This window comes from Urocampus carinirostris, chromosome 6 (assembly GCF_059441175.1).
Source record: "Urocampus carinirostris isolate Australia breed hairy pipefish chromosome 6, RoL_Ucar_1.0, whole genome shotgun sequence".
In the NCBI taxonomy this organism is placed as follows: domain Eukaryota; kingdom Metazoa; phylum Chordata; class Actinopteri; order Syngnathiformes; family Syngnathidae; genus Urocampus; species Urocampus carinirostris.
The window spans coordinates 3,115,072-3,132,829 of NC_142354.1; the positions used below are offsets into that span (position 1 = coordinate 3,115,072).

Below are 17,758 nucleotides of genomic sequence, written 5' to 3' on the forward strand. Positions count from 1 at the left end.
GAGTGTGTGTCTGTCTCGGTGTGAGCTAAGTGTGCCTGCAGGGACCTTCAGGTTTCTTGTCTTCTAGGTTGTTTGCCTTAATAATGGTACACTATGTCTCTGAATTGTATAACTATTTCAGTTAATAGGGCATTATTTGGATGAAATGTTTACTGTTGATCAAAAAAGCAATACATATTGACGGGCAGTGTTGGGAGTAATGCGTTCCTGGAACGCAAATACTATTCTCGATTATGAGTACTGTAACGCTTTATCCACAGTGTTTGGAATAAAGCCATTATAAATAACGCCCTTACGTAGCCGTGTATTTATTTCAGTAATGGTGCAGTCTAATGATTTTTTTCCCGCCGTTACAACACCGTTACCGTTACTGACGGTCAGAAGTGGGCGTGGACGGGTGTTTACTTTGTGTCATTAGCAAGCAAACCATACCATAACTGTAAACGTAAGGGAAGACATTGCACATGATCATTAACAATGTGGCATTATGGGTACTATAGTTCTTATGTTATTAAGCACATAACATAACTTCGAGAGAGGGATTGGATAGTCACTTAATATTGTTTTACTGTTGACTTTTGTTGTGAACAAAATACTTTGCAATTTTTTTGTGATGAGTAGTCTTATTGTGTTTTAAGTTGTGAAAAATGGGGCAGGCAACTTTATGACTGGGCAGGCAACTTTTCACAGTTGCCCTTGTCTCCGGTAACTTTTTGTCATTAGTTTCAGACTATCTGCCAGTAGCGAATGGTAGGCAGCGCGTGAGGTGTGGCTTATACAGCAGCAACAATCAAACAGGAAATAAATGGGGTAAGCAAATAATTTATTGTAAAGATTTTCTGAATTAAATTCTTATGCTTTGGAATACACCAAGCCTGGAAAGAAAGAAATTATTTTGGACAGTACTCATAAACAGAGAAGAAAATCTGGTTTGAAGCACATAGACAAAATAGATATGCAATTTCTCAGCTTGGTGATCATTTGCAACATATAAGATTCCACTAACCAAATAACCTAAAACAGCAGCTGCAGGTGTCCTTCTACAAAGCCACAGTGGAGAGCATCCTAACATACTGCATCACGGTGTGGTATGCGGGGTGCACAGCAGCAGACAGGAAAAAGCTCCAGAGGATCATAAAAACAGCCCAGAGAATCGTCGGCTGCTCTCTGCCCAGTCTGGAGGACATTGCCTGCTCTCGCTACCTCAGCAGAGCAGAAAACATCGTCAAGGACTTTTCTCACCCCGGCCACCATCTCTTCGACCTGCTGCCTTCCGGCAAGCGCTACAGGTCACACAAAGCAAAAACGAACAGACTCAGAGACAGTTTCTTCCACACAGCCATTACCACCCTAAACAGACACCGCACAAACAACTGAAAACTGTTGCAAAAAAAAAAAAAAAAAAAAAAAACTCACACGTATGTAAAATGGTACTCACGTACATGCTGTCTGCACTATGTTTGTTCACTGCTCAACAGACACCGCACAAAAACTGAAAACTCGTGCCAACACTACCTCATACGAATATAATGTTACTCAAGTCTTGTTCTTGCACATGTCGACTGCACTACGTTTAATGCTCAAATTGCACAATGTCTGAACATTTCCTTTTTTTGCACTATGATGTCTATGCTTGCACCAATGTATATGCGGACTATTTTTGCACCATGATGACTTTGCACCAAATGCAATATTGCACAACCGTTACGATACAACGTTATCACGACAACCCTGTATGTAACATCCCACATGCTGACATTGTTGTGTAAATACCATGTAAATTATAACTATAGCCTTATTCCCCTTGTTTTATAACATTATCTTCTCTGTTCCTTTATCTTCTTGCTCATACCCTCACTATGTGTAAAACTGGAGTGTCATGCCCAATTTCGTTGTCACAATATGTTAGCCCATTTGTAACAATGACAATAAAGGTATATTCTATTCTATTCTATTCTAGACAAGAAATATGAAAGTTTTCCTGCTTCCACTGGTTAGAGTTTGATTTTTTTTTCTACTTTTTTAATCTTTTGGCTATTTCTAAGATGTTGTAGGTGGTCAGCTTCGATGCGGATACATACGGCAACTAGTTACTTTCTGAGTAACGCGCTATTTTTGGGTGTGGGTAATCCAAGGGGCAAGAGAATTGCTTTTAAGATAAAGTGATGAGTAACAGTAACTAGTTCCTTTTTTCAGTAACACTGTTGACAGATGCTTTGTGCTGTCGACTTAAATGGAGCACTATTTTACAGGTTTTGGTTGTAGCTTGGGTTAAGATTAGCGTTAACCTTACATCATCACTAATTGTTTGTAATGGCACATTTCACAATCTGATAATTTGTCAACTGTTTATCTAATGGTGTACAATTCAGGCCAGAAGAAAATTATCTCAGGAAAAGAAAGGAGCAAACCTTTCTTGACATTTGACGATATAAAGCACATATGTCAAAGTTTATGGCCCCTGAGATGATCGTGAGTCATTATTGTATCATACATTAAGTGTGCTATTTTGGTGAACAGATTTTTGCAATTGTTTCAATCCAGTTTTACAGGGTGTTTCATATGTCCTGGGCTCATTTGGAGTCCCTATATCTATGAATGGTAGTAGGATATAATTTGCGCCATTTTAAAGCTATTTACATTGTCAGTTTTGTAAGGCTATTGATTTTTTATTTTATTTTAAGACCCATTAATGGCGTTCACGCAACCAGAAAAGGAGTTTTATATCATGATTTGCAGATTGCCCTCACTTGTGCCCACTCGTTTAGCCCCAGCTGCTACTCGTTTCCTGATTGGTTCCCCTCCTATTTAAACACATCACTCTCATTCACTCCTTGTCAGTCCGTCTGCAAACCTCAGCACATGCAAGGCAAGCACTTTTGACTATGGCTCACGTTTTGATCCTGACCTGTTTCCTGTATCAATCCCCGATCCAAGCTCCGTTCTCCTGTCCCAGTTACTTGTATCCAGATTCTGTTTCCTGTATCGATCCTTGATCCAAGCTCCGTTCTCCTGTCCCGGCTACCCGTATCCTGATTCTGTTTCTTGTATCGATCCCCGATCCAAGCTCCGATGTCCTGTCCCGGCTACGCTTACCCTGATTCTGTTTCCTGTATCGATCCCTGATTCAAGCTCCGTTCTCCTGTCCTCGCTGCCCGACTTGTTCTGATTTCAGACCACGCTCCTCCTGCCCAGCCAGCACCAGATTGCTATCTTTTCCTCTCGCCCTGACTTCAACGATCCCTTAATAAAGCATTGTGTGAAACATTACGCATTTGGGTCCCCTGCTGCTACCGGTCGTGATATCTAAGTGCTTAAACTTACAAAAATGAAATCATGGACTGTTGTCCAATGTGAGAAAATTCGGAAAGGAGCCACCAGAGAAGAAGTCCATGGTGAGATAGCATGGTAAATTCATAACAGATGGGTAAAATATAAGGACATGCCTCAACTTCAGAAGATGTGATACAACAAGTTGGAACTGCTTTCCAGCGGAGCCCCTGCAAATTGTCCTACAACGACTGTTTAGCATGTCTCCAGAAGGCAACTTCACATGACACCAAAAAAACTACAGTTAGTCCAAGAGTTGAAGGACACTGACAAATCAGCTTATCATGACATTTGCATTAAAGTGCGACAGAAGATGGAAGATGACAAATTTGAAGACAGGCTTGTTCTTAGCAATGAGGCGACTTTTCACGTAAATGGCAACTTTAACAAGCATAACACTTGCTTAAGTGGTACTGAGAACCAGTATTGGCAATAACGCTATTATAAATAATGCAGTTTCAGTAATGGGCTAATCTTACGAATAACCTTTTCCGCTGTTCCAATGCCGTTACCGTACTGGTGGACTTTGAGTACCCACGCAAACCTCACTCGGTTTTCCGCAGCCTGGTTTTTCGTTGTCCCCCGAATTTTTTACGTCACGTCTTTTCGGATCACGTTACCATTTAAAATAGCGACGACTATGTAGTTAGATAGCAATTAAAAATATAGTATTTTGGTGAATCAAGGCTGAATGCAACCAACTCGTGTCGTTTGCAAACGAAATTAATTACAGCGTTATTGTTACAGTGTTAATGTTACTGTGTACCTGACTTGTTAACCTGACTGCCCATTTTGCACATCTGGTTAGCTACTCTTCTTGCACTATCGGCATGGTAAAATACTATACGCAGCCAAAATGCAATACAACTTTATTTATATCTGTACATTCAAGGAAACTGGGGGTCAGATGCATCGACATTTCGTTCTGTATACACGTGTACTAGAATGACAATAAAGTAGATCTGAATCTGAATCTGAATCTGAATGAGAACAGAAAAGGTGTTTTGGAAGTGAACAAAGGGAGCCGGCTCCCAACTAATTAACAGGTGGTTTCCTTTGAGATGCCTTTTTCTCATTTGAGTGGTCAATATGCAATTTTGAGGGGTTTTGTGTTGATAATGTTATATATAATGAGCATAAAAAAAGTTAAAAGTGTTTTGTATTTTATCTCTATTTTGTGTAGATTTAATTAAGATTTTAATTTTATTTACTGTGTTTTTCACTGTTAATGTGCATACAAAAAGTTAAAAATATTCTTTTTCTTCTTTTATCTGTCTTTTTTCCTTTTGTTATGGTATTTTGTTCTTTTATTTTTTTTCCCCATTTTCTTCTATTTGATTTATCAAACTCTATTTTGTTTACTGTTGATTATTGTTTTAACATATTGTTTACTATTTATATTTGTTGCACAGTGTAGAATGAATTTGTTGCTGATGAGGGGCAATAAATATTACAAGGTTCTATAACACAGCTACCTGTCGTTTCTTCTCTATTTAACTACCTCAAATACTGCTTAGAAAATTTTAAATTCTTTGACACACAACCACTTATTTTTTAAAGTAAGAAAAATAGTTACTTTCCCAGGTAACTAGTTACTTTTACTGTAGCGTAATTTCTAACTCCAATACTTTTTGGAAGGAGTAGTGAGTATATATAATACTGGACTGTCTCAGAAAATTAGAATATTGTGATAAAGTTCTTTATTTTCTGTAATGCAATTAAAAAAACAAAAATGTCATACATTCTGGATTCATTACACATCAACTGAACTATTTCAAGCCTTTTATTATTTGAATATTGCTGATTTTAGCTTACAGCTGAAAAAAACTCAAAAATCCTGTTTCAAAATATTAGAATACTTCCTCAGACCAAGTAAAAAAAAACAATTTTATAACAGCAAAACTAAATCAAACATTTGAAAATGTCCATTGCTGCACTCAGTACTTGGTTGGGAATCCTTTTGCACGGATTACTGCATCAATCCGGCGTGGCATGGAGGCAATCAGCCTGTGGCATTGCTGAGGTGTTATTGATGCCCAGGATGCTTCGATAGCGGCCTTCAGCTCATTTGCATTTGTAGGTCTGGTGTCTTTCACCTTCTTCTTAACTATACCCCACAAATTCTCAATGGGGTTCAGGTCAGGGGAATTAGCAGGCCAATCAAGGACAGTGATGCCATGGTCAGTGCACCAGTTACTGGTGGTTTTGGCACTGTGGGCAGGTGCCAGATCATGCTGGAAAATGAAATACTCATCTCCATAGAGCTTTTCAGCAGATGGAAGCATGTAGTGCTCTAAAATCTCTTGGTACACAGTTGCATTTACTCTGTACTTGATGAAACACAGTGGACCAACACCAGCAGCTGACATGGCTCCCCAAACCATTGCTGACTGTGGGAACTTCACACTGGATTTCAAGCAACTTGGATTTTGCTCTTCTCCAGCCTTTCTCCAGACTCTGGCGCCTTGACTTCCAAATGAAATGCAAAACTTGCTTTCGTCTGAAAAGAGGTCTTTGGACCACTCTGCAACTGTCCAGTGCTTCTTCTCCATAGCCCAAGTCAGACGCTTCTTCCGTTTGTCTTGAGTTCAGAAGTGGCTTGACCATGGGAATATGGCTATTGTAGCCCATTTCCCGGACACGTCTGTGAACTGTGGCTTTTGATACCTGGACTTCAGCTTCAGCCCACTGTCTTTGAAGCGCCCTCAAATTCTGGAAGCGGCTCTTCTTCACAATTTTGCTAAGGCTGCGGTCATCTCTCTTGGTTGTGCAGCGTTTCCGGCCACATTTTTCCCTTCCAACAGACTTTTTGTGGATATGCTTTGAAACTGCACTCTGTGAACAGCCTGCTCTTTGAGAAATTTCTTTTTGTGTCTTACCCTCCTGATGGAGGGTATCAATGATGGTCCTCTGGACAGCAGTCAGATCAGCAGTGATTTAGTTTACTGAACCAAGCTGAGTGTTTTTAAGGCTCAGGAAACCCTCGCAAGGTGTTTCGAGTTAATTAGATGATTCAGGTGATTAGTTGAATAGCCTACTTGTATACTTTTTCATGATATTCTAATATTTTGAGATAGGATTTTTGAGTTTTCTTAAGCTGTAAGCTAAATTCAGCAATATTAAAATAATAAAAGGCTTGAAATAGTTCAGTTGATGTGTAATGAATCCAGAATGTATGACATTTTTGTTTTTTTAATTGCATTACAGAAAATAAAGAACTTTATCACAATATTCTAATTTTCTGAGACAGTCCAGTATATAATTACTATTTCAAAGTAATGTGCCCAAAACAGCTGAGAACCCAAATGTACTTCTTGAGCATCATTGACATTCCCCAGAGGTGACCATGATTTGTGTTATGTCAGAGAAAGCTATCAACAGGCCGTTTTTCTTTTTCAAGAGAAACAGTCAACTGTGAGAAGTACCTCGACATGCTGGAAAACTGGTCAATGGATAAAATGAGTGAAAAAGAGTCTGGTGATTGCATTTTCTAACAGGATGGAGTGCCACACAACTGCAGCCTCAAAGTTAGACAATTTCTGAACACAACACGGCCAAATTGTGTGTTGTGTGACACAGGGTGTTCACATTGAATATTACAACAAAACACATAACACATTATAAGCTTTCTAAATCTACCAGTTGTGTTTTAATAATCTTAATAGTTTTTGAGATGTTAAATGTCAAAATGTGCCCAAAACTTTTAGAACACCTGGTATTTGTTAGGTTTTTACCAGGTTCAATTAGGTTGACTATATGCGTAATTTAAAACAAATGAAAAAAAAACCCAAAACATTCAGTCAATGACATTTACTTTTATTGGAGCGGCCCTCTGGTATAAAAGGTGAAAAGGGCAAAAAAAGAAATCGAAAACATATGACAATAGCGACAGTGTAGATTGGTGTGGAATCTATACGGTATATATAATATTTAAAATATTACAACATAAGCAATGTAAGCAAAGAGTCAAGCAGTCAAGAAACATTCAATAAGCAGCCACACATGAGTCTCTCACAACCCTGTACTCACCTCCAATTACCCAGCACTGACACATTACAGCCACACAAAATGGCTGCCATTAGCTATAATCACCCTGCATTTAGCTAATGCTATGCTGAATAAGACGGTGGAAGAATAATCGCCCATTCCTGGAAAGGAAAAAAACCACACTCTTTGAACGACAGTGTCGTCCGAAGATGGATATGCGCCTTGTCTGAAATATTAATAATATAATATTAATAATAATAATATTATAATAATTGAATAAACAATCAAAACCCTCAGCCTGGTCTGAAATCAACCTAGCATTAGTATGAATTATATATTGTGTTGGTTTAATTGTCTATATACGTAATTTTAAATAATAAAGTTTAACAATGTCCATTTAAAACCAATATCCACTCCTTTTGTGCAATTCTGGGGAGCCATTTGAGACTCGGTTCACCTGCTTTTCTGAATCAGGTGAATGGTTGTACGAACCGCACAATATAATTAACCTCGCAACATTGTGACCAATTGCAAGCTATTTTTCAAAGTCCTTAGCCTGTGACAGCCTATGAGGGCCGTGAACTTATCGTCTCCAAATGGCCTCTTTTGGAAACGCTTGGACCTACCATTAGTTAACTGTGTAAAATACAATGTTTAGTTTTTCAGATTGTGATCAAATTTGACAAGATATCAGGTAAGGTTTTAAGTTATCGTTTTACCTGTTTTCCGGCAACGATTCCCATGCTTCACTCAACTGGCATTTGATTACAAAAAAAAATTTAGCCGAGAATAAAAACCCTCTATTTCTATGTTCTAACTCAGTTACCTTTCAAAAGAGACCGAAACCGTCCATATTCCCCAAACGGTTAAAGAACAGCATTCAATTTACTTTGGATACGTCTTGGATTGGGATTTTAAGCAACTTTTACAGGAACGGTGAGGGTAATTCATTTTCGGTGTTGGAGCTAACAAAGGAACGCGTTAAAGGATCACATTTCTCAGTAACAACTACTGTATTGCTTTAATGATCAAATAAATTATCTGAACTTTGGTTAGTACGTTGATCAATACTGGGTTACTCACTGAATGCAGATAATAGACTGCAAAGTCCTCCAAATACTGAATAATTCTGCATCACTCGTACTGTCACATACAACCCCTGATCTGCTACTATCAATTATTTTTTTTGCCAAAATGACAATCTTCTTCTACCAGACGTTCTTCTTCAGTCCCCTTCTCGTCCCAAGATCTTCCATTTCAGCGGCCTTTTATAGGTACTTCCAAATCTCCCTTTTAAGATTTTGGCCACCCTGAGACCCCCTCTCAAGTTTCCCTGTCAAGTTTCCCTCCTCAGCAGTTCCGGCCACACACTCCCTTCACCCTATTAAAGTTTTTGATTTTGTTTTAAATGAACACTCCTCCTTTTGGGATTTGATCACATCCCTTGTTTAACGTCCCCTTGTTTACTGCATTTGGGTCTGTACTAAACCCTGTGACAACATTGAAAATTAAATGGTGTACATGAAGCACAGTTACAATTTTGTTTTGTTTTTGCGTATTTTGCTTTGTGTCTACTTTATTAACATCTTTTTCTTTTCAGGAATTTTCTTCTGCTGTGACATTGCACCTCCTTGCCAAAGAAAAGCTTCAACCGGCCGTCCTTGCCGAAACACAAAAGGCTGACGAGGACAGCGTTCGCGGAAGACACATCGAAGGAAATTGATTGCGAGCGAGACGTGTATGCACATAAAAGAGGCGACATGGTGCCGGCCTTCCTCTTGATCCTCTGGATTTGCATGGCATCAGCGTTAACACCCGAGGCGCGTGCGTACACCAAAGCCTGGCACTCCTATCCTGTTTGCTGCTGCGAGAAACATTGGCGCGTCCTCACGCTTCCCTGCAGGGGATTGGCGCCATTGTTGTGCGGCCGATCGAGTCAACACAAACACCTGAGCTGAACAAAATGCAAAGCAGCGTTTGTGCAATGTGCACTCATGCATAAACAGCAACAAATGCAACACAACTAAGGGTGTGCAGATGTATCCAATTATCTATACTGAGCGAGTACATGGATCGGATCTATACTTTTGTCCTGAAATCGAAACTGTCTTTCCAGTTTAACTATCGCTATCACTGGTTGCTTACCTGGCAACCAGTTCAGGGTATACCCTGTCCAATGCCCGAAGATAGCTGGGATGGGCTCCAGCACTTCTGCAATCCTACGGAGGATAAGTGGTGCAGAAAATGGATCGCTATAATAATGTTTTTAGTGTGTCGTAAGATTATACATCACTTTCAAATTCAATCCAATTGTGGTTACACCTCCATGTATGGGGGAACAGTGAGACAACCACCTGTCCCCTCTGGTCAGGGATAGTCCTTGAAACATCTCCTCAGCAGTTTCCAAAAGTCCCTGGCTATTAGAACCTATTTCCCACGCCCAGATTCTGAAAGCAGTTGCTGAGCGCATTGCCCTGGTAATTAGCCCAGATAAAAACCCTAAAGCCCAGAGCAAAGCAGTCCCTTTATTATGGCAGGAGAGAGACCCCAGGCATGTCCAAAGAGTACAACAGGACTTCTCCACACTGCCTGAATGACAGTTGGACATCGACATGAGAAAACAGTTTAAATTCCCCGAGCACATAGCAGTAAAATTCCTTCGGCCAGACGTGATTATAACATCTGAAGTTTCAAAACATCTGATCATGCGGGAACTCCCATTACCTTGATAGGAATGCATTGAGGAAGCAATAGAAGAAAACGTGCGAAGTTCCAGGAAAGAGTGCAGGGGCAGGGGCTGGAAGATCCTCTATTAGCCGATTGAAATTGGCCGCGGATACTTTGCTGGCCGATCCTTTTGCAAAGTCCTAGGACGGTTGAGAGTGATGGTGGCATCCAAGAAGAAGGCCTTTAAATCAGCAGGTGAAGCCACAATAGAAAGCCACTATATTGCTTTGGCTCAAAAGGAAATATCTACTGGGACTCAAGCCGATGGGTGATCACCTGGACGAAAGTGATTTTGCGAGACCCGAAACAATCAATGAACCCAGGATACATTAATGAAAATGCGCCCAAGTTGCATCCAGGTAATGTTTCACTGACGCTTCATTTGCACTCAAGTGGTACCTTTACTGACGAATGTCTCTACATACGAAAGTTATGAAGTACTTGAACGGCAAAATAATGCCTCTAGTTACAAAGGCGTTCAGGATTCGAAATAAAGTTAACAGTACAGTTTGTGCTTGTGGTCTAAAAAATACTAATAATAAAATAAAATAATTAAAAAAAAAAAATAAAATAAAAAAAAAAAAAATATTTTTTTTTTTTGAAGGGGCGTCGCTACTTTGCGGATTTTCACTTTTCGCGGGTGGTTTTGGTCCCCATTAACTGCCATAACCGGGGGATTACTGTAATTGCATTTATATTCAAAATGCGTCTCTACTGATGAAGTTTTCAGATTACAAAGATACTCCCACAACAATCTCAAGTAGAGGTACCACTGAACTGTTTTTGTTTCAAAATGTTGTGCAGTGAAAAGTATAGTATCTTCCGGACTATATATATATATATATATATATATATATATACATATATATATATATTATATATATATATATATATATATATATATATATATATATATATATATATATATATATATATATATATATATATATATATATATATATACTGGACTGTCTCAGAAAATTAGAATATTGTGATAAAGTTCTTTATTTTCTGTAATGCAATTAAAAAAACAAAAATGTCATACATTCTGGATTCATTACACATCAACTAAACTATTTCAAGCCTTTTATTATTTGAATATTGCTGAATTTGGCTTACAGCTTAAGAAAACTCAAAAATCCTATCTCAAAATATTAGAATATCATGAAAAAGTATACAAGTAGGCTATTCAACTAATCACCTGAATCATCTAATTAACTCGAAACACCTTGTGAGGGTTTCCTGAGCCTTAAAAACACTCAGCTTGGTTCAGTAAACTAAATCACAAGTATGGGGAAGACTGCTGATCTGTCTGCTGTCCAGAGGACCATCATTGATACCCTCCATCAGGAGGGTAAGACACAAAAATAAATTTCTCAAAGAGCAGGCTGTTCACAGAGTGCAGTTTCAAAGCATATCCACAAAAAGTCTGTTGGAAGGGAAAAATGTGGCCGGAAATGCTGCACAACCAAGAGAGATGACCGCAGCCTTAACAAAATTGTGAAGAAGAGCTGCTTCCAGAATTTGGGGGAGCTTCAAAGACAGTGGGCTGAAGCAGGAGTCCAGGTATCAAAAGCCACAGTTCACAGACGTGTCCGGGAAATGGGCTACAATAGCCGTATTCCCATGGTCAAGCCACTTCTGAACTCAAGACAACGGAAGAAGCGTCTGACTTGGGCTATGGAGAAGAAGCACTGGACAGTTGCAGAGTGGTCCAAAGTCCTCTTTTCAGACGAAAGCAAGTTTTGCATTTAATTGGAATTCAAGGCGCCAGAGTCTGGAGAAAGGCTGGAGAGGAGCAAAATCCAAGTTGCTTGAAACCCAGTGTGAAGTTCCCAATGTCAGCTGCTGGTGTTGGTCCACTGTGTTTCATCAAGTCCAGAGTAAATGCAACTGTGTACCAAGAGATTTTAGAGCATGACATGCTTCCATCTGCTGAAAAGCTCTATGGAGATGAGAATTTCATTTTCCAGCATGATCTGGCACCTGCCCACAGTGCCAAAACCACCAGTAACTGGTGCACTGACCATGGCATCACTGTCCTTGATTGGCCTGCTAATTCCCCTGACCTGAACCCCATTGAGAATTTGTGGGGTATAGTTAAGAAGAAGATGAAAGACACCAGACCTACAAATGCAAATGAGCTGAAGGCCGCTATCGAAGCATCCTGGGCATCAATAACACCTCAGCAATGCCACAGGCTGATTGCCTCCATGCCACGCCGGATTAATGCAGTAATCCGTGCAAAAGGATTCCCAACCAAGTACTGAGTGCATCAATGGACATTTTCAAATGTTTGATTTAGTTTTGCTGTTATAAAATTATTTTTTTACTTGGTCTGAGGAAGTATTCTAATATTTTGAGATAGGATTTTTGAGTTTTTTTCAGCTGTAAGCCAAAATCAGCAATATTCAAATAATAAAAGACTTGAAATAGTTCAGTTGATGTGTAATGAATCCAGAATGTATGACATTTTTGTTTTTTTAATTGCATTACAGAAAATAAAGAACTTTATCACAATATTCTAATTTTCTGAGACAGTCCAGTATATGTATGTATGTATGTTTTTTGGGGGGGAAACAGGCACCTAAAAACACATCTGTATTGCAGCAAAAATAAGGTTTGGTCGAGCCCAGCGCCGCAACATTTAAACTACCCCTGATAGCAGACGGATTAGGTCGGACTTCTAGTTGGCAGAGCCGCATAGAAATCATCTACGTCAGGGTTCTAAAACTCGCGGTCCTCAGGGTGATATTTTGAGACCCCCACTTTAACATGAAATTGACTGAGTGTATTACTTTCCCAGTAGATGTCGCTGTGTTCTGTCGTGCACCAAAAAAACAAGTGCCAACAACGGAAGAGACAAAATACTGGGACTCAAACTGACCTAATCACACCTTATTACTTTTGAAAAGAAAGGGAATTAAAGATGCCTATTCATCCTGATATTCTTTTTATCTCTTCAAATCCTTTATATTACATGTTTTACCCTGGAGTGGCATGTCTCATTTTGTTTCACACAATGTTTCACAATATTGATAACAATGACAATAAAGACTACTCTAATTCTAATATTTTTAAGAGTTGGTGGGAAAATTTTAAGGCTGCCCGCCATTTTGCCGGGTTGACCATGAACCAGAGCAGCAATACATTCTTAAGGAGAAAGAGTGAAATACACAAAGACGAACAGTGGCAGGTGGAATAGAAAAAATAAGTCAGCATAAGAGAAACCACCCCAACCTGAACGTAATGATTGCCATTTAGGGACCACTGGGTTCGTGCCTAGAGAAGGCCTCGTAAAACACACACACAAACACACGCGTGTATGTATTTAAAATATCGTACACAGCTTAAAAAGGTTCAACAAAATCTTGTGACTGCGTCTAAATCACAGGAAACCACAACAAACGCACGGCAGCTTTGCCAGTGCAAAATTACACAGTGAGGCCAATGCAACATTTGATGGTAACTTTTTGCCTTACCCAGAGATGCAGTGGCAGGTACTGGCTCTTTGGACACTGAGAAAGATTAAAAAAACAACATAATCAATAACCCGAACAAAACCTGTGTGCTTTCATGATATGCACAACTCAATAATGTTACCATGACAACATAATGCAATTGATTCTGAATTATCCCGCAACAATATTTAGTAACAGTTGACAGGAATAAGATGTCTTCTTTCAGCTCCTTTTTTTATACATTTAGTAGTATTTATTTGCATAATCTGCACCACTTCTCCTCAGTAGGGTCGTGGAGGTGCTGGAGCCAATCCCAACTGTCTTCCGTCAGTGGGCAGGGGACACCCTGAACTTGTTGCCAGCCAGTTCCAGGGCACACAGAGGCAGACAACTCACTCGCTTATTCACACTTAGGGACAATTTTGGACTGGCCAATTAACCTGACATACATGCTTTTGGATTCTGTGAGGAAACTAGAGTGCCTGGAGGAAATCCACGCAAGCATGGGGAGAACATGCGAACTCCGCACAGAAAGGCTGGTATCTGGATTTGATCTCATGACCTCAAAACTGTGCCGTGGACGCTCTAACCATTCAGCTGCCGTGCCACCCTTCATGTTATACTATTTTTATTTTGAATTACATTGCCGTATTTACAGTATTTGAGCATAATGCACACTTATATATGATGAGCACCCCTATTTTATAAAAATAATTGGAAGAAATAATTTAAAAGTATTGTAAGTAACAATTTTTGTTAAACAAAAGTTGCAATAAGCAAAATCATCTAAATGGTCTGCGATTATACAGTGCATTCAAGTCACTGAAAAACTCCAAAGCCCTTATTAATGTGCTTCATACTTATCCATTCAAACAAACTCACACACTGATAGCAGTGTCAGCTATGCAAGGCAACTACCTGCCTTTCTGAGGCATTAGGGATTCAGTGTCTTGCCCAAGTACACTTCGACATATAACACGGAGGAGCCGGAAATCGAACTTGTGACCTCTTGATCCCAAGACCAGAGCTTTACCTCCTGAGCTACTGGGCTTTACTATGAAATGTCCTTCCCAAACCAGCACCGACAAAATGGCTGACCATTGTTTTGATTGGAAATAGGCGTGGTTTGGAACAAAACTTTATTGAAGTAAGATTTTCCTTAACAAAGTCAGGAAGTCCCAGCTATAAAACAGACATTTGTTAAGACTCAAACAAATGGTGGCATGATAAAATCAGGCCCGTCCGTTGCCCCATGTCTTGATAATTTAAACTATAAACATAATACCAACATAAAAATTACGATGTATTTAATGTTCCTCAAAGTCCGATTTAACATCAAATACACTAAAGAGTTGTTTCCCTGATCATACTTCTATTTATTTATATTTCAGTACAACTTTCTGTTCTATCCATTGTTGAGTAAACATAGTCTGATAATGAGATGAAATCGAATTCCTTTTCATGTGTCATCTGTATCACTGGTGGTCCAGTTGTTAGAAACCAGTGCGCTCACTGCCGCAACTGGGTTTGATTGCTGTTGTATCCAAAGTTTTGCAATTGTGGTTATCAATATTTTTCGCCAGTAATATACTACCGAAAAAAGCGACCTGCAGCCAAAGATAGAAAAATGCAACTGTTCCTGAACACAAACCTGTAAATCCGTTGTCATTTTGGCAACAGAGAGACGAACAATACTTTATGTGCAATGTACTTAACTTGTTAAGACATTGTTATACAGTATTTCTATTTTTAGAGATTGCTGCTTATTTTGGTTCGACTCTATAGGCTTTCGTTCTGAAACAGTTGTAATGTATATGTTTTCATACTTTTAAAGTCAGAAATGAAGTTTTTTAATAAAACATTAAAACATTTTTGTCATGGTTTGGCGCCAACTGTCCCTCTCCTTCTCCAAGAGATCGCAGAATTACCCCATTTTCCAGTCTGCTTCATAATTCCTCTCCCGAGGTGCTTCCAATCAGACAATTAGCTACATCTACCACAAATACTCAAGGCTCCTACACAAGGTTGCTGATATGTTTTTGATTCTTGAAGACATTAACTCGCCAAGATGACAAGTTTCTCATCCGATGCTTTTTCCTTCAGTTTCCTCCTTGTTCCAAATTCATCCACTCCAAGATCTTCCACTGAAGACATATTTTTAAAGGTATGCCTACATTTCCCATTCAAGACTTCAAGCCTCGACTCCCAGACCTTCTCCTTAAGTTCCCTCCTCGTCCCAAGATATTCCAATCAAGCCACCTTTTCAAAGGTACTCTCCTTTAGTTTTCGCTACCCCAAAACCCCCTCTTATCTTTCCCCCTGAAGTCTCTCTCTCAAGTTTTCCTCCTCAGCAGTCCCAGTTCCACTCCCCCTTATCATTAGTGAAGTTTTTTTGTTTCTTTAATAATGGGCTGTGATCCCCTCCCTGTTTTACATCTCCTTGTGTCCTGCGTTTCATGACACATTTTTTTCTGATTTTGAACTCAAAGACAGAATGGTCTAATTCTTCAATGATCATGCCATTTCTAGGGAAAAAGGATGAGTATCGATGAATACTACTCGGTATTTACTTCCAAAATTGTCCTCTCCTAGTATACAAGTTATCTTTCTTTCAGCCACTGCCCACTGTTCGTTAAAACGCACGGTAAAGTAGGACAATTTTCCAAATATCGAGCAAAAGAAATGCAGTTATGCCCTCAAGCATCAAATAATGACCTGAAGTGCTAAAAATGCAGGTAAAACCTTTTTGATTTGTCCGGTATGTCATGTGCATTCATGATTCTGTGTGTGTTTGTTGCAGGTTTATACCTGAGTAGTAAGAATTGAGCAGGGATTTGCTCTGTAGAGTCTTACTTCCCTGCATGGAGAAGGAGCAGGACGAGGGGGAAGCTAAAGCCGAAGGGAAAAGGGGAGGACGAAGAAGGGGAGGTGAAGAACAGGTGAAATGGAAAAACAGCATCAGCATCAGCAGGAGCCGAGATGAGGAAGCAGGAGGACGCAGAATACATGAAAAAAAAGAAAAAGCATCGGTAAATACACCGGAGAACAACATCACAGAACGCCTTCAAATACAAAGGAGAAAGCAAGATCAATCGTCCATATTCAAGACAAGCCGCAACATCACAAATCACTAATCGCGACAAATCTCGAACTTCCAAAATAAACCATGCAGAGCGCACTTATACGTGTCCTGCTTTGATTGTGATCACAAAGAAAGGCGACAACAGCAAAAACATTTTGATTCATTTTCTCGCTAATACTAGACACAAGGCATACAACAAATGCGCTTTACTGTAGTGTTGCTTTGTATCCTTAGCTAGACAATGGAAAATACAACTTCCTGTCTACCACACCTTAATACTGTGGCCAATTACACAGGTCAAATATGGTATTTGAAACATTACCCATTGATCTCAAAGTACTGTATCTTCCGAACTATAAGCGTGTAAGTGGCACCAGCCAAAAAAATGCACAATAAGAAGGAAAACATATGTATGAGTCGCACTCGGAGTATGAGTCGCACTTTGGGGGGATATTTATTGGTAAAACCCAACACCACAAAACATAAATGTCATCTAAAAGGCAATTTAAAATAAAAGACAACAACAGAATGAAATTTGTACAGTATACAAACGTAACATGATTGACATCACTGTTAAAATTAGTAACGATGTAAAATATTAAGAGTGATTCAGATAAGAGAACAAATGACATTCTTACCAAATTATTAGCTTCACTCCAAATCACTAAATCCAATTAACAATAATAGTAATAATAATAATAATATAATATCAATCACATACAAGCCTCACAGGAGTATTAGTCGCACCACCGGCCAAACTATGAAAAGAAAGCGGTGACTTGCGGTTTGTAAAATACGGTACTCAAACCATACATATACATATGCAGGTATACAATGGGTTTATAAAAAAATAACCTTGCATACCTTGTTTTAACCAGGGAATTTTAACTTATTTTACTGAGAACAAAAAGTCTGGATCCAGACCCAGAGACGAAGTGAGTTTGGCATCCCTGACTTATACGTTTATAAACAGCAATGGATGAATTAGATATATCTGTCAAATTTTGGGCTGGAACAATAGTCCGGAAATGTAGATTCTGTGTGATCCAAACGTGATAACATGATGTCCAATGCTCTTTGTGATACAAGTTCAAATACAAGACACTGGCAGTACAGACTGGTAGTAACCTAAGTTCAAACATTTAAGAAAGTTACACATTGTTCGAAAAGT

At 39.2% G+C, this 17,758-nt stretch overlaps 1 protein-coding gene across 10 annotated transcripts in view; it reads right to left on the bottom strand.

Moving 5' to 3' along the window:
* Nucleotides 1–17,758, bottom strand: part of ptprt (protein tyrosine phosphatase receptor type T) — a 348,208-nt gene that overhangs the window by 65,522 nt on the left and 264,928 nt on the right. For all 10 annotated transcript variants that reach the window (XM_088337483.1, XM_088337481.1, XM_088337480.1 and 7 more), the window contains 2 exons: nucleotides 16,314–16,394; nucleotides 13,527–13,562 (listed from right to left, as the gene is read on the bottom strand). In XM_088337483.1, the coding sequence (XP_088193609.1) occupies nucleotides 13,527–13,562; nucleotides 16,314–16,394 (117 nt within the window). The remainder of the gene's footprint in view (nucleotides 1–13,526; nucleotides 13,563–16,313; nucleotides 16,395–17,758) is intronic.